This window comes from Protopterus annectens, chromosome 1.part0, assembly GCF_019279795.1.
Source record: "Protopterus annectens isolate FY-2018-M chromosome 1.part0, PAN1.0, whole genome shotgun sequence".
In the NCBI taxonomy this organism is placed as follows: domain Eukaryota; kingdom Metazoa; phylum Chordata; order Ceratodontiformes; family Protopteridae; genus Protopterus; species Protopterus annectens.
In genome coordinates, this window is record NC_056725.1 from 61,815,927 (window position 1) to 61,839,699 (window position 23,773).

The following is a 23,773-nucleotide window of genomic DNA, read 5'->3' on the forward strand; positions in this document are numbered from 1 at the left end:
CCTCTAGGAGACAAACCTGTCTCTCCAACAGGTTTTGTTAATGTCACATATTAGATTTAGGTCTTTCGACCGGGTAATGCAAGGGGTTAGACTTACAGATATGGAGCATTTCTAGTAGGGGAGGGTCCGAGATTAGCTTGTAGGAGAGACACAGATCACCTCTAAGCAATCTGTACGCAACCAAGTAGAGTGATAGTGATTTGAGCCTTTCCACAGAGGACAGGTGTTGGAGGCCATGGATTCTTTTTGTGAGGTATTTCTTTGGCCTTTCCACCTAGTGCAGGTGCTTGGAGAGGTACATACCATATGGGGAACTGTACTCAATTACTGGCCTAATGAGGGAAGAGTACAGAGAGGTAATAACCTCCTTTTTTCCTGGATGCAATCCCTTTACTTATGAGATGAACCAATAATTGTGATTGCATTTTATTAGTTTCATGTGATATTTGCTGTATTTGCTGCATTTTAAAAAAACAAACAAACAAAAAAACAAAAAAACAAAAAAAAAACTGTACTGTTCCACTACTACTTTAAGAACTTATTACATTTTATCAGTCAGGACTATTGTATCTAAGACTGTGTGGTCTCCTTAGACTTGGGCTTCAAACCAACAATTTTACATTAAGGTTTCTTCTGCACTCTTGTGGCAGAAGTGTGCTGATTTAAACCTGTATGAGTTGGGGACTGCTGTGTACTTCCCGACTAGTAGTTAGCTTAAAATCTGCTCTACTTTGCCTGTATATAAGCCTCACATTTGCAAGAAGCTGCTCTCCTCACAGCAGCGATTAGCAGTGCCCCATATAGGTGCAAACGTCCTGAAGATAGCTATTCTAGGGAAGTTTTATCACTGAAACCATACCCAGCTCCCCTGCTGTTCTAGGAGCAACTAAATTGCTTGCTGAGCAGCATTGCTCTGTTGGCTAACCCTAGACTACACAAAGTATAGTTCTCACTCAATCTGTGTGTTACCATCACAATCCAGTCTAATTAACCCATTCCTTTCCCTGATAAAACCCACAGTTAGAACTTGGGTATCATGGATGGGCAGTTTCCTACCATCTCTGTAGCCAGCCTGATGGACATGGGCATCTTGAGGCAATGTAGCAATTTTCTCATGTATACCGACAATCACTTAAATCTGAAACAAACAATTATTATATGTGAAAGATGTAGTTATACTATCAAAATGGAAACAAGACTCTTACATACAGATAAATCTAATGCCAAACAGGTTGTCAGCACACCCATACAAATCACTCCTCACACTAAATAAGGATTAGACATACAAAACCCACATATGCGGAGGTACTCACTAGTAGCTTACCAAATCTCAGAGGCCTCCCAAACCACATATACACACGGTAAAGCAAACAACAACCACAGCACATAATAATACACATTCCAGTGTCTCAACAAACAAGCTCATAAGGTGAAATACCACAACACTTAACATACTGGTCATAGGAAAACGTCATGAGACACACGGATGCCCCCCCTCACCAGGCTGGATAAGGATAAGGTTACAGTTAGCTGTCTGTCAGATTACACAAGCGACAAGTCACACAGTCACAAGTACCAGTATGACTCTGTCATAGTCCATGTGGGTGTGAATGATCTGAGATGTACCTACCTGAACTATATGAAGACAGACATGATTGAGTTCTCAGACTATATGACACAGGCAGGTATGAGCCTAGCCTTGAGAAGAATTACCTTCACCAATAATGTTGCCACAATGTAAACAAAAAATGATTGACTTTAACAACTGGCTTAACTTTTGGTGTCAGTCCAAAGGAACCAATATTATTCATCCTGCGAGGACATGATCAACAGGCCATACTATTCTGCCAGAGATGCTGTGCACCTGTCCCCTCTAGGCTTTTGGATACTGACAAAGGCGTCAGCCACTCCTTTTGTGCCTTTTTTAGGGAATGCCAAGTAACCAACCTCCCAACATAACAAAATGTTCTTTTGATAAGCTCAAGGTACTGCTGCTCAATGCAAGGAGTCTTAACAAAAAACTGCACTACCTAGCAACACTCCTCAACTTGGAAAAAGCTGATGTCTGTGCAGTCACTGAAACATGGTTCAAAGCCATAGAACGCACCCTGGCCGTGCAAGGCTACAACTCCTCCTATATGTTCAGACCACTAGTTGAGCAAGAAAGAACCAAAGGAACAGTATGACACTCTTGAGTTACTCAGTCTCCAACTAATCATAGGCAAAAATTCCTGACCACGTCATCACTAGCTATAGGTTCCCCACCATGAACCAGGAAAAGCATACCACGTACCTGGACCTACTGGAGTCACTTACCATGCAGGGTGATTTGATCTATCCTACCATTGACTGGGGAATGTACATTACCCCTAACATGCAGGCTCAGAGGTTCTTGGACCTTAACAATGCAAATCTTCTGGAACAGCTGGTCAGCACACTCAATAGGGGCTCAAATATCCTGGGCATAGTTCTAACTAAGATGGGGAAGCATTGCACTGCTTCTTGTGTAATGTCCTCCTTCGTAAGATTGGACCACAAAATGGACTCCTTTGAAATAAATATAAGGCCAGATACCCCATCAAACTCAAAAACACCAAATCATTTTTCCAAGGCAAATTATGTCCTAGTAAGCAATGGCATAAAAAATGTCAAAGTTTCCCCGAACCCAGAAAAAGCAGAATCCTATACAGAGATGTACATCAATGCACTATATAGACACTTAAGCAGTTGTATAGAATCGGCAGTAGCAGACCGGATTAAACCCGGGTCTTGCTGTAAAAACAAGCCACCCTGGTGGACTCTGGTCTAAAGAGGCTATACAACAAAAGAAAGAAATTAATGTCCAAAAATAAGTTGGAACAGGGTCAGCAGAAGAAGAAATCCCTCACTAGTCTAAACAAATAAATCAAAGATCTGATCAAGTCTTCATAAGCAAAAGTAGCCTCCCTAGCCAAGGAAAGTCACAAAGCATTTAACTACGTCCAAACTCTTAAGGGGGAATTCCCATCTATGCACAGAGCTCAACCACAGAAAATAGCCAACCTGCTAGCTGACAGATTTGGGTAAAACTTCACTCCCCCCATCCCCACAGGTTATCCCCTCAAAGTATACCTGCCACCATTCCTTGGCCTATTTACTCAAGAGAGTAGGTCATCTCTGTGCTCTCTAAGGCTAAAAACATGGCATCAATGGGCCCTGACAATTTCCAAGGTTGCATTTTAAATAACTTAAAACATGACCTAGCAGAACCACTTGGATCCCTGTTTAAACACAGCCTCCAGACAGGCTATGTGCCTGCTAAATGGAATACAGCAACAGTCATCCCTCTGCACAAGAGGGGACCATCAACTGACCCAGAGGATTATAGACCCATAAGCCTGACTAGCCTCATCTGTAAGGAGAAAGAGGATCATCATGGACTTTATCAATGAGGACAAAGGTAATCTCCAGACTTTGAACCCAACCCAGTTTAAATTTATTAAGGGTAAATCATGTCTGTTAAATCTGGTTGACTTCTTCAAGAAGGTCACTAAGGCCATGGATGAGGGAAAGAATGCAAATACCACCTACCTTGACCTGACCAAGGCATTTGAAATGATTCCTACTCAGGTATTCTAGAGAAACTCTTAACTGGGCAAAAACTCCTACATCACCAGATGGGTAGCCAAATGGCTTACCAACAGGATACAGATGACAGTCACTAGTGGCATACCACAGGGTTTTGTACTAAGCCCTTGCCTGTTTGGTATTTATTTCTTAGAAGTCAAGGCAAACGTAGACATACCTTGGCTTATCAAGTTTGTGGTGACTGCAAATTAGGGTCAATTACTGAATCCTCAAACGATACTGATATACTGCAGAAAGGATTAGCACAGACAAATGCCAGAGCCATGGACTGAAACTAAATGCAAAAAATGCACAATTATTCCTTTGGGAAAGCAAATACCCCAGTTAATTACAATATAGACAGCAACCCTCTAAGAGTAGACCCATTGGTATGTGGTCTGGTTACTCAGGTTGATAGTAATCTGACCTTAGACCACCATGTGTCCACAGTGGTGAGAACGTCCTTCTACATGTCACAATCATAATCAAAGGCATGGGGTCCAGATCAAAGAACATTATAATTCCATTTCATTAGACCTTCATCAAACCAATAATTGAGTACAATGCACCCTTTTGCATGTACTTCATTAAACATCAGAACAGAGGTTTCTCATTAGGAAGATACAGGGTATAAAAATAAATAAATAAATAAATAAATAAATAAAAAGGAAAAAGTCCTATGCAAACAGATTGAAAGCCCTATCACTGTACTCCATCACCTACAGACTAGTAAGGGAAGTGTCTGGCCTACAGGGCAGTCTCTGATCTGGCCCTCCTGGAAATGTCACACATTCATAAAATCAAACTGCACGAGGGTCACTCATTCCAAGGATCTTAACCTAGCCTCTGACATAAATAAATCAGGCTGGAGAGATAAATACATCTCTCAGAGACTACCCCTTTTCTGGAACAAGCTTCTCATTCACATGAAGCAAAACCCTTCCCTGACCCTCTTCAAATGCAACTCAGCTCAGTGGATGGGTAATCATAACTTTACTCCTGGGGTGGCACCCATATCCCTCATGGACAGAGGCAGTCAGTATTAGATACCATAGCATAGGCTATTACCTATGTGAATTTCGTTCACCTAGCTATTGAAAATTGAGAAACTCAGGTTAAAATGGCTAGGCTCTTGGGACATTAGCCTAATAATCTCCTATGAACCTATAAACCTGTGAAATGAAAATGAATTGAATTGAAACTGCTCACATTATCCCCAAATCCTCTTTAGTCCCTTTCTCAAAACTTGCATACTTTCATCTAGTACCTATATCAGTGAAGATAGAGCTCTGTCAGCAAGTAAGACTACGAGTTGGTAATGGGCTTTATCCTCTAGTGCTAGGTTTGAATTCCTCGGTCTCCATTTTTATGTTGTGAAACTCTTGTGAAAATCATCTACCCAAAACAGTGTTCCTGTATTACCCTTGCATGCAGATTGGAATGCCTACTGGCTTATCCTGCTACTGAATGAATAACATAAAAACAAATGTACAAAAACTTGCAAAGGTTCCTCACTAATGTTGCCTTCCAACATCCATTACAATTTAATTATTTTATATTTAGTAAATATGATCAGTAATCTTTCACTAATGTGTACCTAACAGCCAAAACACAAGGTTCCAAATGAGGAAAAGTAACTTATAGTTGCTTCATCTTCCTGCAGTCTTCTAAAAATCACCCTTTCTGTCCACTGCTTTATCTTATTCTTGAAAAACGAAAAGCCTATGCTACAAAGACAGGAAACACTGGATTAACAAAATCTGCATTACAACCCAGGAGACCAAGGTTTGAATAGTGGTCCTGGCCCCCTGAAGAGTCAGTTTGGGACCTAGGAAATGAGCAGCATTTTGTCATCTACTCTATCAAGGGGGTGCTGTTCTTGCTGCTGCAGACATTGTTTCATGAAGGCTGGGATGGGGGAATTACAGTGCTTATCAAAAATAATGGAGATGCACCAGCATATCTGCAAGCTTCCCCATTTCTTATTAGTGCACACTGTGTATACGTGTGTGCATGTGAGGATGGAATTATAGGTAGTGCCTGAGACCACAAAAAGCAAATAATTTTCCACAAAGCAAAAAGACACTGCACTGAGATGATTTAATTTCCTCTCCAGCCTCAAGTACTGGCTAAAGTCTGGGTGAAATGGCAGCTTCCAGGATCCAGCAATTGAAAAGGGACATCGGGACCAGCTGATGGTCAGGTGTGGGAAAAACAAAATATTTATCTAAAAATAAATAAATACATAAAGCAACTGTAATAAATCCAGTCACTAAATTTTCACTTGACATATAATGCCTATACAGGTTAATTGAACAGCAGGATTTAACCCATCCAGGTGGTAAATCACTGTGCAAGTCCAACACTGTTCCTGAGTTGGCCTGAACAGAGGCACTTGTGCGTAAAGGGTTAAAGAGGTTAACAAATGAGTAAGAAACATTCTTTACTCAACTTCCTCCTGTTATCCTCACCTCTCCTATGCTGTCCCTTCTCTCCTTTTGCTCCATCTCTGTGTTTTACATACTCTTTAAATATGTTTTATATGAACTTGTCTAGTAATGTTACTCATCAAAACACTCAAATCCTACATGTATACCACCTAAAAGGTTGATATCTACTGATACTGTACCTGAAGTAATCTACCTGTATGGAACAGAATAGGCTGAATGTCTCCTTTATGTAACTGGTAACTGTACTTACCAAGCAATTTGTTTTACTAATATCATTTTGGATAATGTGTATATCATTTTCTTTGTTAACAAATCTTTTCTCCAAGGGACTCTACAAAACAGGGCTTTAGCTCAATGAGCCTATCCTGGTTAACAAATATAAATAAATAAATTAAATTAAATAAATAAACTAATAAACAAACAAGCATCTGAATACAGTCATGCAGAAAATAATTTTCAGTTACCGTAAGTTTTTTCCACCATCAATAAAACTGCATGCAGGCCCAAGGACAGTGCATATGGACTTAACTCTGTTATGCTTGTTTAAAAATGACAAGTATGAAACATACATGTCATGTTACTTTTGCAAATAGATTCAATCCATCCATCCACAACCCCTTTTCCCATTTTTGCACATGGGGGTCAGGGTTTCAGTTCAACAGTGACAATCATCCAGAGCAAAGATTTACACGGCCGGGTGGCTAGCCCTGCTGTGGCCGTTCTTCCATACCACACACTCACACACATGGCTAATTTAGTGCGTCCAGTCCACCTACTGCATATCTTTGGAATGTGGGAGGAAACTGAAGCACTTAGAGGAAACACAAAAACACAGGGTGGACATGCAGACTCCGCACAGAAGGCACCGCAGCCTAGAATCGAACAGGAGAACCTCCTGCTGTGATGCGACAAGACTATCCCCTGCACCGGTGTCGCTCATTTTTTTTTTTTTTTTTTTTTTTGCACGCAGAGTAACTTTACGATAAAAAGACTTGCAAAATGTTCTAATGCCGTGCTCAAGAAGACAGTTTATAACCATATAATGACACCCTCTAAGCAGTCACAGAAACAAGAAATACAACATGGGGAGTGATTGACATAATGATCAATGTCTACCTCACAGATATAAGGTACAGGGTTTACCTCACAATTATTTTCATATTCTCTACTTTTGGGATACAATAATCCCACTGCTATTCACAAATTAGTATTTGACAAAACAGACTAAAATGATCACTTACCCTACATGGTTTAGAATTACAGTCATTCTTTCCACCCACTTCAATGATCTGTTTATTCCAACATGAATGACTCATTCTGACACAGTCGTTGGCATGTGCAACTCAGGGAGGAATAACTTAAGAGAAATCTGTTGCTGTTTTCTATCATGAAGACAGCAGAACTGGGAACCTTTTATGAGAGAGGAATTAAAACTGCTTTCTGCTAAAAGGAAGTGCAATGGAGACCAATTTTAGTTTATCAAAATGGTAACCTTTTCAAAAAATATTTACAGCTTGCGAGTACTGTGGTCTATGGGTAAGATGCTTTGACTCTGAATTTATAGATCATACAATTAAAATGCTAGACGACAGCTATAATAGTGCTTGTTTTCTTCTACTGGGGAGATGAAAAAATTAAAACAAGAAAAGGTAATTCCAACTCTAGGTGAGGCTTGCACATTTCACGAGAAGTATGGACACTCAGTCCCCCAGTTCTTAAAGTTCATACACTTTGGTTTTAACCAAAAGCAGAAAAGCAGGAAACAAAGATTTGGTTGTCTGCTTTCACATGCACACTTCGTGACTCAGACAAGAAAAAGGTAAACAAATAGTGACAGAGAATGAAACAAAACTGGAAACAAAATATGAAGAATAATAGCATGTATTTTCAAAGGAAGCATACAGCAAACATGTCAGGATTTTTTTCCTGGTATGGAAAGGTCCTCGTAGCTGGAATAAACTGCTTAACAGAATAATCGCTACTAAGTCATGCAATAAATGTGGATGTGGAATTACCAAGGAATTTGGAGCCAAGAGGAGACAAGAACCAGTATGATTGTCATGTACCACAGCTGTTGACCAGGTAGGTATGACTGATCAGACTCGGTTAACCTTGTGCCCAGTTTTGCCCTTCATGTCTATGTTTTGATCTTACCACCAAAATTGTAACATGTATTTAAAGGAATATTTCTAAAACAACAACAAAGACGAGCCATCTTGATAAAGACATCTATTATAATCTTCTGCCCTCCACTAAGGCCATCTCCCTTTTCTCTCTGGTCAGCCATACAGATATGCATACAAAATAGGTTGCTAGTGTTTTGGTACTGTGTCAGAGACTGGCCGTGTGCTGTCTCACATTTTAGCTCGCCAGCTCAGCTATACAAATAAGTTTCTTTCAGTCCATTTATTAAAAAAAAAGAGCATGGAGGCACCTCTGTAATGCTGAACAATCAGTCCATCTTCTTCCTTTAAGAATACAAATGTATCAGATTTACACAACTCTAGCACATCGAGTGGTGTTATTTGTCTACTAGGAAGGAATCCTTAAAAAGCCAGGGATATTATTTGAGACATAAAGGCCTACATAACTGATAATAAAAACATATATCTGGACTGTGACTCAACAGGTAGCACACAAAGCTTTTGCGCTGGAAGATGAGAAAGCCGTGTTGTATTCCCATACCAAGTACTTAATTTCAAAATACTGACACTACTGTGTAGTAAAAGGGGGGTGTTGGACTGCTGAGTGTATAATCCTTTGGAAGAGGCATTAAACCAAGATCCCATCTGACTGAGTTGATGGTAGCTCAAGTGGATGTAAAGGATCCCATGGCACTTGAAAAACAATAGTGGTCTCCCCTGAAAAGGGGATAATTGCCTAGTGAGACTAAATAATTCAACAAAGAGTAAAGAATTAATAAATATGCATAAAAAAGAAAAACTGAGTGAAAAAAGAAAGGGATAGCAACAGAGGAATAGCACAAGGTTATTTGAAAAATAAAAGTGAGAAATATTTATGAGGTACTCAAAATGTGGGTGGCTATTTAATCAAAAAAGCTTTGGGGTGATAGAGCAAAGTGATATGCAAGAGAATGGGGAAATTCAATGTAGAAGAATGCTAAATAGATGAGATACAGTGGAACATGGCTGGAGCGGAAATGTGCCAGAAAGCTAGTGGACAAGAGCGGTGGGAAAAGGTACACAGACGGTTCATAGGATGGAGGAAAATGGCAGAAGACAGCAGTATGTGAATGGATGGCATCAGTAGTGTACTAGCAAGTAGAGTAGCATATGTTAACATGTAGACATAAGGGGAAATGCTGCCATGGAAAACAGTATGAGGACTAGTATGTCAATGTGAAAGAAAAGGTGCAATATAGTGATAAGTGATGAAGGGAAAGAAGAATCAGACTAGGAGCCAATTCCCAAGGACAGGGATGGATATCCAACCAGGTACAAGGAGCAGAAGAGTGGAGAAAACCTGTACAAGTAATCAAGCTGGAGCAATGGGGGGGGGCACACCCACATGCACACACATACAGTGAGAAGGCCTGCAGTAGTGAAACTAAGCTAGAAAGGTTTTAGATAGGAAGGTTAATGTCAACCAACTTTAAATAAAGTAGACAACAGCCAGTCTGAAGACTGAAAAAAGGTACTGATGAACAAAAACTCGGTCACTAAGTAGAATAGAAGGGACACAGGATAGACCAAAGCAGTCCCATGATATGCTGTTGATATTTAAGCATATGAAATTGACAGTTTAAAGCCCTGATTGCCAAGGTTGCAGAAGTGTAAACTTTCTTACACCATCTATCTAGCGCCCTGGAATCTCTATCAGAAGGGGTAGGATTTTTAGCAGTAGAAGCCTTAATGCCCTTGGGACCCTGAGAAATGGTTTCAGGATCTGCAATAGGATTTTTGAAAAGGAATTTGTGAGAGTCAGGAACCCTGTAGTATCTGTCTGGCTTACAAGTAGCTGGAGGCAGTGAATCAGGAGCCATACTAGATTCTGAAAAAACATCATCAACAATGTCTAGAACAGGAGGTATAGCCAAAGGCCTATGCTGAGGAAGAAGAAGAAAATCCCTAAGTCTCTTTTTAGATTCAGAGAAATCCTGACTTTCCCAGTGGAAATGTTCCCTTAAGGTATGTAAAGTTTCCTCAAAAGAAAAATCCTCAGGGGGAGAAGCAGAAGGAATGGAATCTTCTGCATCAGAGTCCTCTTAAGTAGGTATAGACAATTCCTGTTCATTAGAAGAGTCAGAAGAAATAGAATCCTGTTCAGAAGATTCATAATCAATGTCTTGCCTTGGCCTCTTAGAGGGGGGGGGGGTTGGCTACCCCTGATCAGAGTAATTAAATCTTCAGCCATTTTGATCATTTGTTTTTTAGGCATAGGGGCCTTCACATGTGGCCCAGGCATCTTTTTTAGGCATAGGTCTAGATTTTGGCCTTAGTTTTGAAGATTGTGTTGGTCTAATATACAAACCTGTAGGCCTGAAAACACCCTCAGAAGCCGATGCCTGCACAGCGGCTCCGGACCCATCTAAGGTAGAGACATCTGCGGGTTCCATAATTATAGCATCTCGCGGCATACCGGATTCCGAATTGGTCTCAGTAGAGGCCTGCGAATCAGAAGTAGTGGGTATCAGGGGCTGCAAAAGCACCTTACTGAGTACCGGCGAACTGGCGACTGGCTTAGGAGAAGCGTTGTCGTAAGTTTTGGACCTCAACGGCCTGTCTCTTTTTCTTTGTGGTTTTTTAGATATTCCGGTAGTCGGATTGCTAACCAACGACATTTCTGGATAATTAAAGCGTGAGCCAAAATATTTAGAAGCAAAAATGCACCGACATTTGATAGTGCGTTGATTAAATTTAGCACAAAACTGACAGCAAGGTACATTGTGGTCACGGCCTAGGCAAGGAATACAGGACAAATGAAAATCCTTATGAGGTATTTGCTTCCCACAAGTAATGCAATTATTAACTTTTACTGACATCGGTAAGGAGCAAGAAAAAGTTTCCCCAACGGGGTACTTAGCTTTTTGGAGACTCTGGTTCTGAAACTCGAAAACGAAAATTTCAGGAGTCGGCCGACTGGCACCTGCACACTGCTTCTGCTTCGGGCACAGCGCGGCAAGAAAGACTGATGTAATGGTGTCGGCTGCATGTTTTATACCCCCGATGACCTGATGTCATAGAAGAAGGGAGAGCAACCGACGCAGGACCCAAGACTGTTAATCAGGCCAACTGAGGGCAACCTGCCAGCAGATTACCCAAATGTAATGACTGCAACAGTGAAACATGAAGAACATCTCTTTCAAGTTATAGAGAATGAATGGCCACAGCCATAGAGGTGGATATGATGACTGGCAGATATGGGGAGCAAATGCATAGGGGGAAAAAGGAAAAGGAGCAAACGAAGGTGACGTGGATCATGGCTATGAATTATTACTGTGAAGAACACAAAGAGTCTGTGTCAGAAGGCAGAAAACTACCAGATGTGATGAAGGAAGGAAGGTTAGGCATTACTTTTATTGCAGAGACATGACTAGAATCACAAAAAGGAGGCATGGTACCTAGGGTAAGTGACCTGACAATTACAATGGACAAAGGGAAGAGTACTGGGGGAGCGATAAAGGAGGGGCATTAAAAGCTACAGTGGAGATTAAAGGACTGGAGTTGGAGGAACAGGTTATACTCATGTGGGACCTCAATCATTAGTACAGTGATGACTGCATTCAAGGAGTAACGTCCATCTACTCTGTCAAATCTCCAAGCTGACTCCAAAAGTTATGTGTTTTAATTAAATAACTGTGCCTTGCACTTTAATATCAGCATAGCAAAGTAGTAAGTACTTTGTTGCAAGCAGCACAAAAACATCAAACAAAGCAATGGAAAATATTTTTATAAATGTTGAATTCCATGGACATTTTACATCCTTAAATATATCTGAACATACTGAGAGAGAGAATGTTTAAAATTTTACCAACTTTCAAATCACCTCCAAAACTGTCTCCCATTTGAAGGATCTTGCATCTATTGAATAAAAATAAAGCTTCTAAATGTCCACCCCACGCCCAAACTAGTGATTGGTCTGCTTTGTACATGAATATTAGAGCTTCCCTCTTATCCAAACTGCAAAAAAAAAAAAAAAAACTATTAGTAAGCTGCCACATTCTTTTTCATTCTTAATTCCTCTTTTAGAAAATATCACTTTCATTTCCCTCCATAAACCTGTCCGGCTCGAAATCAGCTTTTGAAAATACAGCTTTATACAAATGTTATTTCAAACTCACCAATAAACTCAAACAGCCTCACCTTATTTTAGTACAGAAATGAATTTAAAGCTTACATTCAGATTGGTTTGCAACATACTTAGGGGAAATTTGTAACTCACTGCCTGTCATTGTAACACCATAAAATAGTAGTTTCCAATATTATCAAATCTTGGCTCACATTAAAATGAACTACATATTTCAATGCTGCTCTCAGTTTTTTCCTCATTAGTTCTTGAATCTTAAACTACAACCACTCCTCCAGTGACCAGTCCATGTTATCACAAATTTTCCTCTTACTATTCACTGAGTTCTCCCTTACTTCACCCTTTTTCCTGTCTCCCCAACTCAATTGTTTTGATGCCTAATTCTGACTGTAATTCTTTCTTTATTACTCACCTGCTTTTATTTAGCCATCTTTCTTGACCATTCCACAACATTCTCACTCTTCTTAACATTAGATATCTGGCTTCTTTCTAATCTTTTATACTATACATTGTGAAATTAACTAAACTCAATTATACAAGTTGCACTTACGTTGTCTCCTTTGCTAAACTCTTTTTCATGTTTTTCCCTAAACTGTACAACAAATCATCCATATTTTGTTTTGCATGCACACACACACACACACACACACACACACACACACACACACACACACACACACACACACAATATAAATCTCTCTCTCTATATATAAATTGAAAATACATACACGCATCAGGTACTGATTTTGCATTTTTCCCCTTTAAGTGTGAGAGCTACATTACTACCAGCAGAGATTTTTTTTCTATGATCTTCTACTGTAAACATTCCTATTCCAGTTGGATATCTGAAATGTCTGTAAATAAACTGACAAAGAGAGAGCAAGACAGACACAGACAAATAAGTAAAACTGCAGTCACCTTTTTACAACTATAAGTGGCTCATTGACTTGGTCCTTCTATGTTCTTTTTGGCCATGACCTGTGCAAATGCAACATTTATATATTTATTACATACAGAGACTGAGAAAGGGAGGGAAGGAGGGACAATTTCGTGTTGTCAAACTATCAGCATGTTTTTGGGATGTAGGAGAAAACCAGAATATGTGTAGAAAACCCATGCAGATACAGGTAGAACATGCAAAGCTCCACACATAATTACTGAAAACCAGGATTAAATACTGGTGCTGTAGCTCTTAGGCAGGGATCTTACCAGTAAGCTAATGTGTTGCCCCTGTTTTAATTCAAGATTCAGTTTCATTACAAGCAAAAATAAAAACAAGCAAATAATATCGACATCCATAAAAACTACCATACTTCAAACAGGTAATGACATCATTCATCAAGGACATTTGTTCAACAAATGTGTACATTTTATGGCAAAAACATATGCTGTAATTTGTACGGTAAAACCATCTGATACCTTCTCCCAAAGTCTTTCCAAGGGCAAGCTTATGTCGGTCCACCATAACATCTCGGAGCTTCTCCTTGAGTTCATCACTAATGCCCAGATTATTTACTGCAAATGAAAATCAAGTGAGATATATTAGAAAACATGCTACCTTCACTCTGCTGCTACAACTTACAGCCAACATGAATTTCATAGGCCAAACACAGCAGTATACAATAATGCAAGTCAGTTAAATCGCTTTCTTGACCAAAACAAGCAAATGTTCTCCCCTCTTAACCCACTGTAAGCTAATAAGTACAAAGGTTCCTTTTCAATTTTTTTTCAGGAAACAAGGTATTTTATCAAAGAAACTGCCAAACTTATAAGTAACAAAAACCAAAAATGGACAAATAAATCCACTTCTTTATTATGGTGCTCTTAGAAACTAAGCGCTTCGCCATTTACAAATGGCTTCTTAAGCCATTTGTAAATGGTGAAAGCGCTTAGTTTCTAAGAGCACCATAATAAAGAAGTGGATTTCTTTGTCTGTTTTTGATTTTTGTTACTTCTTATTAGTTTAACCCTTGTTGAGTTTAGTTTTGTTTTAAACTATCAAACTTCCAGCTTTCTTTCTAAAACAGCAATAGGATTTAAACAGACTTTCCGGAAACAATTACTAAGCATGCCTTCTTTTCAAAAGAGGAAATCAAGTCTGTTTTTGAAAATCTACTGGGAGTTTATTCATAGTACACGTACTAGAGTCAGCATGTTCCATATCAGCATATCCGTACTATGTAATTTGCATATAAAACTGAATTTTGCTTTGTATTTTTCTTATATTTAAACGAGATTACTTTTTCTCTGTCTGATAGAAGCACTCCCTCCCATGTGCATGCAAGCGTACACACACACACACACACACACACACATACTCGCCAACAAGATTTTCAAAGCCATCAATGCAACAGCTTTTAATTTAATCACGTCTGGAATCAGAGTAAGCTAAGAAGGGAGTTTTATGACGACAGACAGTCAAGATCATGCTAAACAAGTTCAATACTACAATTTTCATAACTGCAGTGTATACCTTTCCTCCTGTTGGCATAATAATCTAAAACAAGCTAAAAATAATGGGGAGACAAAGGCCCAAAATCAAGAAAGATTATTTTTATAATCTTAGAAAGTTTGCAGGATAACACTTTTTCATTAGCATGCATTTTTCTAAATGATATGAAGTCTGAAATTCAAATGTCTGTCATTATTTAGTAACTTCAGTCCTTTATGATTTGTAAGAAAACCACACATTATGAGGAAGAGATCAAAAATATAAGGCACAAATCTGGACATTCTCTAAACTGTGAACAACTGAGAAGTTTGGGAGAGTGTCTGGGCACTGGTAGGAGCTACACATAGTCCATATGACTTGCTCATGTGATAGTAATTGAGTATCTAAGACTGCTGAAATTAATAACTATAGTGTGATGCCCCTGGCCTAGTAATAAAGGAGCATCAATCTTCACCACTAGCACCAGTGAGAGATGTACACATTGAGAGGATAACAAGTACACACACACACAGTAAAGTACAATTTCCCTTAACAGCACACAGAGATCAGTCACTCTGGGGGCTGGTTTCTCCCTCTTTCTCCAGATCTCCAATAAGACTGCACACTGGCACAGCTATAGGGTTAAGATCTCAGCTGAGGGGTCAAGCCAAGACCTCCAGCTCCCTCTCTGCCCAACCAGTGCTTCATGTTCCTGTCCAAGTAGCTGACACGCACACTTTGACATTTGATTTACACACACGCATGGGGAGGGCTGGCATAGATTTACCACCTATGCCTCCTTCTGCTCAGACTATAAGGTAGTTATCACTGCTACCAACCCCTACTTATCAGCTACTATAAAGGCCCTTACGAAGGGTAACGAATCCTACTGTGCAATGTTACTATTATCCAAATGGTAAGTGTGACAAAGACTTGTAAGGCTATTTAAGAGTGGCCTGTACAGTGTCACCAAACGCATATGCAAGTACTCTGAGAGCTTAATTATGTCTCACAAATATCAGCCACAAAGATAGGTTTAAATATATTTAATAATAAATAATAAAAGAACAAGACAATATTCAATCAACATAGTAACTACAGAGTTCAGAATCACAGGAAATATTTTAAAACAACATTGCAGAACAGTCTTGAATATAGAATACATCTAAACTAATCTTTACTATTTTCCTCTCTCTAAAAGAAATACTATGCCTAAATCTTAATTACAAAGCAACACTCAAGCAGAAGTGTTGAATGGATGCTTCTAGGTCCAAGACAAGATACAAAATGCAGTCTTTCTCTGAGACAGTTCTTAAATTACAATCACACATTACCGCTGGGTTAACCTGCATGACATCCCTCTTTGTCACCTGCCTTCAGTTCCCAGGCTAACAGAAACTAACAATTATATCATCTCTGTGTGAGAAGTAGATATTTCTCTGATGTGCAGCTGCTAGGAAACAATAAAGCACTTTACATTTGAAACCTAGTAATTATTTCTGTTTCAAGACAATAGAAAAACCTCTAGTTCTAGACATTGTGTCTGCTTCACTGAAATGAAGAGATAACACAAAGGTAAAACATTTTCATTTTCTTGAAGTTTTGCAAGTTACCTCTGTATGTTCCATCTTCTACTATTAAAACATAGATTTGCACTGGTACATTTCATATATGTTTCTGTTCTTTTCCAGTAAGGTACACTGTGGTGACATTCTTGAAGCTCAGTATATAACATACAGTTCTCTTACATTTGTAAGACAAGCATATGAATTATATTAATATTCACAAATGACATATGACTATTTACAAAATTCCAGATAGCTGGGCTGGCAGTGTCACACCCCCCCCCCCCGGAAACTCAAAGCTAGTTTTTCAAGTGACCCTTGAGAAACGTTGCTTGACAGGGTTCAGCCTATCTGGTAACACCTTACCCATCCCCTGTCTTGACAGCCCATCTGCGTTGGCATTGCTATCCCCACTGTGTTGCTGCACTGTCATATCATATGCTTGCAATCCTAAGCTCCACCTTAGTAACTTGGCATTTTGCTGGCTGCCTCAATGTAGCCATGTTAAAGGATTGTGGTCTGTAACTACAGTGAATTTCCTTCCATACAGATAAGGGTGACGTTTCTGCAGTGCCCACACTATTGCTAGGTATTTATTTTCTACAGCTACATAGCATTCTTCCCTGGGTTGGAGCCTATGACTGAGATATACCACTGGGTGCTCTTCTCCCTCTGAAGAAACCTGGCTAAGTACAGCCCTCACTCCATGGTTTGAATCATCCACCTGCACAAAAAAACATTTGCTGCAATCTGGAATGCCTAATACAGGGGGCGTCCTCTCAAAGCTCCTTTAAGCTTCTGGAATGCCTCCTTACATGCTGGTGTCCACACTACCTTATCTTGCCTGTTTTTCCTTCGCAGGTCTGTGAGGGGAACAGCTATGGTACTATAACTGGGAACAAACTTTCTGTAGTACCCTGCTGTCCCTAAAAATGCTTTTTGGTAAGAGGGGCAAGCCATGCCTGAATGGCTTCCACTTTGGTGGGTTCTGGCCTGATCTTCCCACTCCCCACTCTGTGTCCAAGTAGGAGATCACTGCCATACCTACCTGACATTTGCTGGACTTAATGGTCAACCCTGCCCAGCACCTCCCTGACATGCTAAAGGTGCTTTTGCCAGGAATGGCTGTAGATGGCAATATCATCTAGATAAGCAAGGGCAAAATATCCTGCTCCTTCTAGGATATACTCTACCAGCCTCTGGAAAGTCACTGGGACATTTTTCATCCCAAAGGACATCTTTGTGAACTCATACAAGCCAAAAGGAGTCACAAAGGCTGACCTCTCTAGCACTGGGAGTTGAGGGCACCTGCCAGTAATCCTTGGTAAGATCAATGGTGGTAAGATACTTAGCCCCACCCAGCTGCTCTAGGGCTTCATTTGTCCTAGGCATGGTGTAAGCATCTGACTCTGTGTGACTACTTAATTTCCTGTAGCACACAGAACCTGGTGCTGCTATCCTTGTTTGGTACCAACACCACTGGGGAGGCCCAGGGACTCCTGAATTATCCCTAGTTCCAACATTTCCTGTACCTCCTCCCTCAGAGTCTGTTTGACTCTCTCAGGCACCCTATAAGGGGCCTGCTTAATAGGCCTTTGGGGTCCTGTATCCACATGGTGCTGCACCAGGTGGGTGCACCCTGGTTTCCCAGTGAACATGTCCCCAAACTCCTGTAACACTGCTCGGATTTCTCTAACCTGGGTAGGGGATAGCTGCTGGGACATTGCTACCCCTTCCACTGAGGTGCCAGTCTGAGCATCACAGAGATCAGTCACCAGACCCCCCCCCCACACTCCTCCTGCAATCCACTGCAAATACTCAGCACAAGGGCCTCCCTATCATAGTAAGGCATCATCATGTTAACATGGTACAATTTGTGCCCCTGCCTCCTACCTAGTAGTTCTACCATGTAGTCAACATCACGGACCTTCCTTACCACCTTGTAGGGTCGTTTCCAAGCTGCCTGCAGCTTGTTGTGTCTGACAGGAATGAGAACCATTACCTGCTGCCCTAGAGCATACTCTCTAGCTCAAACATTCCTGTCATATCAGACCTTTTTCTGCTGTTGGGTTTCTGCCAGGTTCTCCACGGCCAAGCCTAGGAGTTCCCTGAGCCTTGTTCTAAGGTTTAGGACATATGCCACAACAGACTCCTTGTGGGATTCACACACACCCTCCCACTCATCTCAAATTCCTGGGGAATCTCTCTGTAAGCAAACAGATGGGGCAAATATTTGTCCCAGTTCCTCAAACTGGTCTGCGAATGCCAATAGCATCATCTTGAGTGTAGAGTTTAACCTCTCAACAAGACCATTAGCCTTGGGATGGTAGGGGGTGGTCTTTAGGTGCTTTACCCCACAGTATATCCAACAGACAAGCCAGCAGGTCTGACGTGAAACTGGCCCCTCTGTTAGTCAGTATTTCATTTGGGAAACCCACCCTGCTGAAAATCTCTAACAAAGCATTTGCCACCTTTTCTGTCTCAATGGAGGACAGAGACACTGCCTCAGGGTATCTGGCAGCATAATCTACTACCACTAGGATATACATTTTCCTTGTGGAACTTGGGATACTCAGAGGCCCCACAATATGCATAGCTACCCACTGAAATGGCTCCTTAGGTTCATAGGTTCATTGGTTGATACTAGGCTACTGCCCTAGGGCATTTATAAGCCTAGCCAGAGTGTGTTTGGCTTTCACCACCCTTTTAGATTAGTTCACTGTGCCTCTGTATAGCAGGTCACAGAAGATAGCCCTTTTGAGGTTAGTTTACTGTGCCTCTGTCTAGTAGGGACACAGAAGAGATCCCAGGGGTAAACCTATGATCTCCCATCCACTCGTCAAGATTTCTCTTGAAGAGGGTCATTGAAGGACTCTGCCTAACATGGATTGGGATTTTGTTCCAGAGTGAGGGGAGCCTCTGGGATATGAATCTGTCCCTCCAGCATGTCCTATTTATTTCTGTGCTGAGGTTTAAGTCCCTGGAGTGTGTAACTCTAAGGTATTTGGATTTCCTGAGGTGGAGCATATCCATTAATTCTGGGTTGGACATGGCTTTATATGTCAGGCACAGATCGCCTCTGAGTAGGCGGTAAGCAACTGAGTAGAGCTGGAGTTTCTTTAGCCTAACTGCGTAGGGCATCTGTTTGAGTCCCTTGATCCTCTTGGTGAGGTACTTTTGGGGTATTTCCAGTTGCTGCAGGTGTCGGGTAAGGTACATCCCAAATGGGGCACTGTATTCAATTATGGGCCTGATGAGTGATGAGTAGAGGGGCACAATGACCTCTCTTGATCTAGATGTGAACCCTTTCGTGATAGGGTGGGCTATATAGGTCTTTCTAAACACTTTGGCAATGTGATTATCAAAGGAGAGATTGCTATTTACTTGGGTCCCCAAATCCCTAATTACTTCTTCCGTACTTAACGGATTACCACCTATGTGGTAATTTGTGGGCACTTTGTTTTTCCCAAAGGGATGACTATGCACTTTTTGGCATTTAGCTTTAGGCCATGGCTCTGGCACCAGTTTTCCATCTCTGAGAGACCCTTTTGGAGGATGCTTGTGTCAGTCGGCGAGTCGATTATGGCACCCAGTTTGCAGTCATCTGCGAACTTGGTCAGCCATAGTCCTCTCATGTTAGCCTGTACCTCAGAGAAATATATACAGAACAAGAGAGGTCCCAGGACTGAGCCTTGTGGGACGCCACTTGTAACTGGTTTAGAGTCTGACATGGCACCTGCAATTCTGACCATGTGGATTCTATCCCTGAGCCAGTTTGCAACCCATCTTGTGACATAGGGGTTGATATTTAAGCTGGTGAGCTTATTTATGATGCCTTAGTGGGGTATTGTGTCGAAGGCTTTTGCGAGGTCCAGGTAGGCTGTGTGGACTACCTTCCTTCATCTATGGCCTTGGTGACTGTTTCAAAGGCGGCGACCAGGTTCAAGAGGCAAGATCTGCCCATAACAAAGCCGAATTGGGTAGGATCCAGTGTTTGGAGGTTCCCAATGTCTTTGTTTATGAGTTTCATGATGATACGCTACATAGCTTTGCAGACCAGGCTAGTCAGGCTTATAGGGCGATAGTTTCCGGTTTCCGTTGTGGCACCACCTTTGTGGAGTGGGACCACTGTTGCTGTACACCATTCCTTGGGTACATATCCTGTAGTAAGGCTGAGACTGAACAGTGACTTTATGTGAGGGTTCAGTTCTTCTTGGAGTTCGTGTAAGACGCAGCCCGGGACACTGTCCGGTCCCATTGATGCTGTGTTTTTTGCTTTGGAGAGGGCAGCTCTCACCTGTGCATCTGTGATGTCAGGGAGGCTACAACTCTGTTGGGATAGACATTTGCTCTTTTGGGGGGGAAGGGGGGGGAATTTTGCACTGAACCTGTCTGCCAGGATGTTGGCAATGTCTGTGGGTTCAGTGTATTTTTTGTCATTTTGAACTAACTCGGAGCATATCTGGGAGTTGGCACCCAGGTTCCTGACATAACTAAAGAAGGCCTTGTGATTATCTTTAGCGTCTTGTGCAATTTTTCTTTCGAAGCTGGCCTTAGATGATTTTATGAGGGATCGTAGTTTCTTACTAGTGCTGATCAGAGATGCTTTCTCTTTTTGGGAGTTTCCTCTATCATGTAGTAGCTTCCTCCTTCTGTTGTATAGCTTATTTATGGCTGGGGTCCACCAGACAGGTCTCTTGCCTTTGGAGGAGTGAGTCTTGGTTTTATTTGGGATAGCATGATCCATGCATTCCTGTAGGTGTCCACAGAATGCGTTTGTAAAGGATTCTGCGGTTTGGGCCATATTTTCCACTGTCCCAGGGGCTTTGAAGGATTCCACCTCGGTTTTGAGAAGTGTGAAGTTTTCTTTTGAGAAGTTCTTCACTGTGGTTTCCTTGGCTGGGGGTGGGGACGGGATATGGATGTCCAGTGAGATTAATTTATAGTCAGATCTTACCAATATAACTCTGGTATGGAACATAGAGTCCCCATGTTGGTGATGATCAGGTCCAATATGTTTTCCCCTCTTGTCAGAGTGGTGACCAGTTGTTCCATACCATTTGAGTTTACAAATTCTAGGAACCGTTGGGCGAGGGTGTTGGGGCTTGAATAGTGCTCCCAGTCTATGTTTGGGTAGTTGAAGTCACCCAATATAATGGAGTTTGGCGAGACCTTCATATTCTCTACTGTTCTTAGGAAAGCCGAGTGGGGTTCCAGAGTTTGGGAGAGTGGTCTGTAGCAGGCTACAAACTGAAAGGCAGTTTTTCCCACTGTTAGTTGCACATGGATGGTCTCCGATGCTTCGTGCAGTGCCACTAACCTGGAGGTGTGGGTATCTTTGATGAATATGGATACTCCCCCTCCTTTTGTCGTTTGGTCTGAGTTTTGGGGCCGAAAAGCATGGTATGAGGTATAACCTGGTAGTGCTGGGGTGCTCTTGGGAGCCTTGAACCAGGTTTCTGTTACTGCACAGATATCGATATTCTCCATACTGAGGAGAGCCTCGAGTGCATGCATCTTGAGGTTTAGACTTCTGGCATTGAGCAGCATTACCCTTAGTTTCTTTTTCTTTGTGTTGTCTATGGAGGTAGGTTTGTCTTTTGAGCCTTGCCTAAAAAAGGCACTATGGGGGTGGCAAGAGCCTAAGCCAGTATTCGAAAGCCGAGGAGTAACAGGTGCAAGCCGTCCCTAGCAAAGCAACGTGGCTTGTCGAGCATGTCATCTCAGGCTGACAGACACTGGATCCCCTTTGAATGGCACCAATACTTTAGCCAATTGTTAAAATTGATCATTTTGTCTTTATACTGTGGCATCATTCTTGGTGAGGGTAAGATGCTACTCAAGGTCAGGGTCATACCGGCCTGGGCTACATGATCAGAGAGCTCCTCTATGTCTCTTTTCATGTAGTCCAGGGGGGTACGTCTCAGGTCATTCACACCAGCATGGACAATGACGGAGTCATATTTGTACTTGCTTTGGAGTGACCTGAGTGCTTGTGTTATATGGCGGATCCTGGCACCCAACAGGCAGCTTACAGTGACCTTCTCCTTGTTCAGCCTGGTGAGTGGGACGTCAGTGTGTCTGACAACAGAGTCACCTATTACAAGTGTATTAGGTGTGTTGTTTAGCCTTAAGGGCTGTGACTGTGTGGCACACTGACTTTGTGAACTATGTGATACGTGGGTATTGTTGTGGGGTAGCGGTTGCTTAGATGTCTGCTTTGGAGGTCTCTGCTGCTTGTGCAGATTTTTATTTAGAGCCTCCAAGTATGCTTTTGTGTGTTTATGTGTTTTATTTTCTGTTGCGATAGGTCTATGTGAGACTGGATTTGTGGTGTGTGTGGTTACCTTCTCCTCCTGACTGACTGCGCCAGTACTGGGTTGAGAGAGCTCAGCTTCCAGTTTGGACATATAGTTGCATCTCTCACATATATTTGAGCTTGTTAGGAGGAGGAGAGGGTGGTCTGTGTACATAAGGCAGTTGTAACATTGCCTCAAGATTCCCAGCTTCACCAGCTGGACTGGAGGGGTAAACCCGAAACGGACTTTTGGACATGCCAGAATAGTATAAGGAACTACTTTTTGACTGATCAAAAAGGACCAATAGGGAGCCAAGTACTTAAAGGGAGTATAAGAGGGTGTAGTGCTTTAGTTTATTAGTGCTTACTTATAAGATTGCTTATACGAGCAACTGCAGGGCTTTATAATGAAAATAGAGTGCTTACTTTGAGATTTAGAACAGTTCTAAGGGAAGAAGTGAAGAGCAGACTGTGGAGCCGGGAACAGTTTAAACCCGTTTAAGTGGTGCTGCCCGATGCTGTGCTATGTGCAAAATCGTGCAAAACCACGCAAATGCGGGTTCTAAAGCAGGGAAACTGAAAGAGATAGGAATTGACCCAGAGTGGCCAATAAGCTATTAGTTTCAGAGCTGAGACCGCTCCTCCAGGGACAGATAGGCTGCTCAAAGCTCCCCACTCTCACTGGTGAACAGAGAAGCTTCCTCCTATCCAAGTAAGGATATAGGCAACACAGGAAACTATACCACAGTCCGGAATTCAACAAAACCTGAAATCTGGATTAATCTAGTTCAGCAAAGGCTGGAAAAGAGAATATTTTTTTTGTATTTTTCAGGAAACAGCAGAAAAACACACAGAAAACACTGTAAATGCTATAAACAGGCTAGCGCACTTTAGTGTGTAGCCTACAACAGTTATACAATACAAAAACTACTTAAATTGATATAAAACAAGTGCAAAAGTTGTAAAAAGCAGAAGGCAAATGCAATTTAAACTTTTTAAAGCACAGATCAGTTAGAAATTCACTTTTTAGGCGGAAAAAGGCAGTCGGAGCAAAAGAACAGAGAAAAAAAAATACTTAAATCTGGAAAAGCCTCTCTTGGGTCTCTCTCTTGCCTGTATCACTCTGCAGGATACCACGAGGAGCTGTGCAGAGTTG

The 23,773-nt window shown here is 41.5% G+C and overlaps 1 protein-coding gene across 1 annotated transcript in view; it reads right to left on the bottom strand.

The window, feature by feature from the left end:
- The window catches only part of AXL (AXL receptor tyrosine kinase), a 1,440,461-nt gene that overhangs the window by 346,396 nt on the left and 1,070,292 nt on the right, over positions 1 to 23,773 (bottom strand). The window contains exon 13 of the mRNA XM_044083580.1: positions 13,743 to 13,838. Coding sequence (XP_043939515.1) covers positions 13,743 to 13,838 — 96 coding nt within the window. The remainder of the gene's footprint in view (positions 1 to 13,742; positions 13,839 to 23,773) is intronic.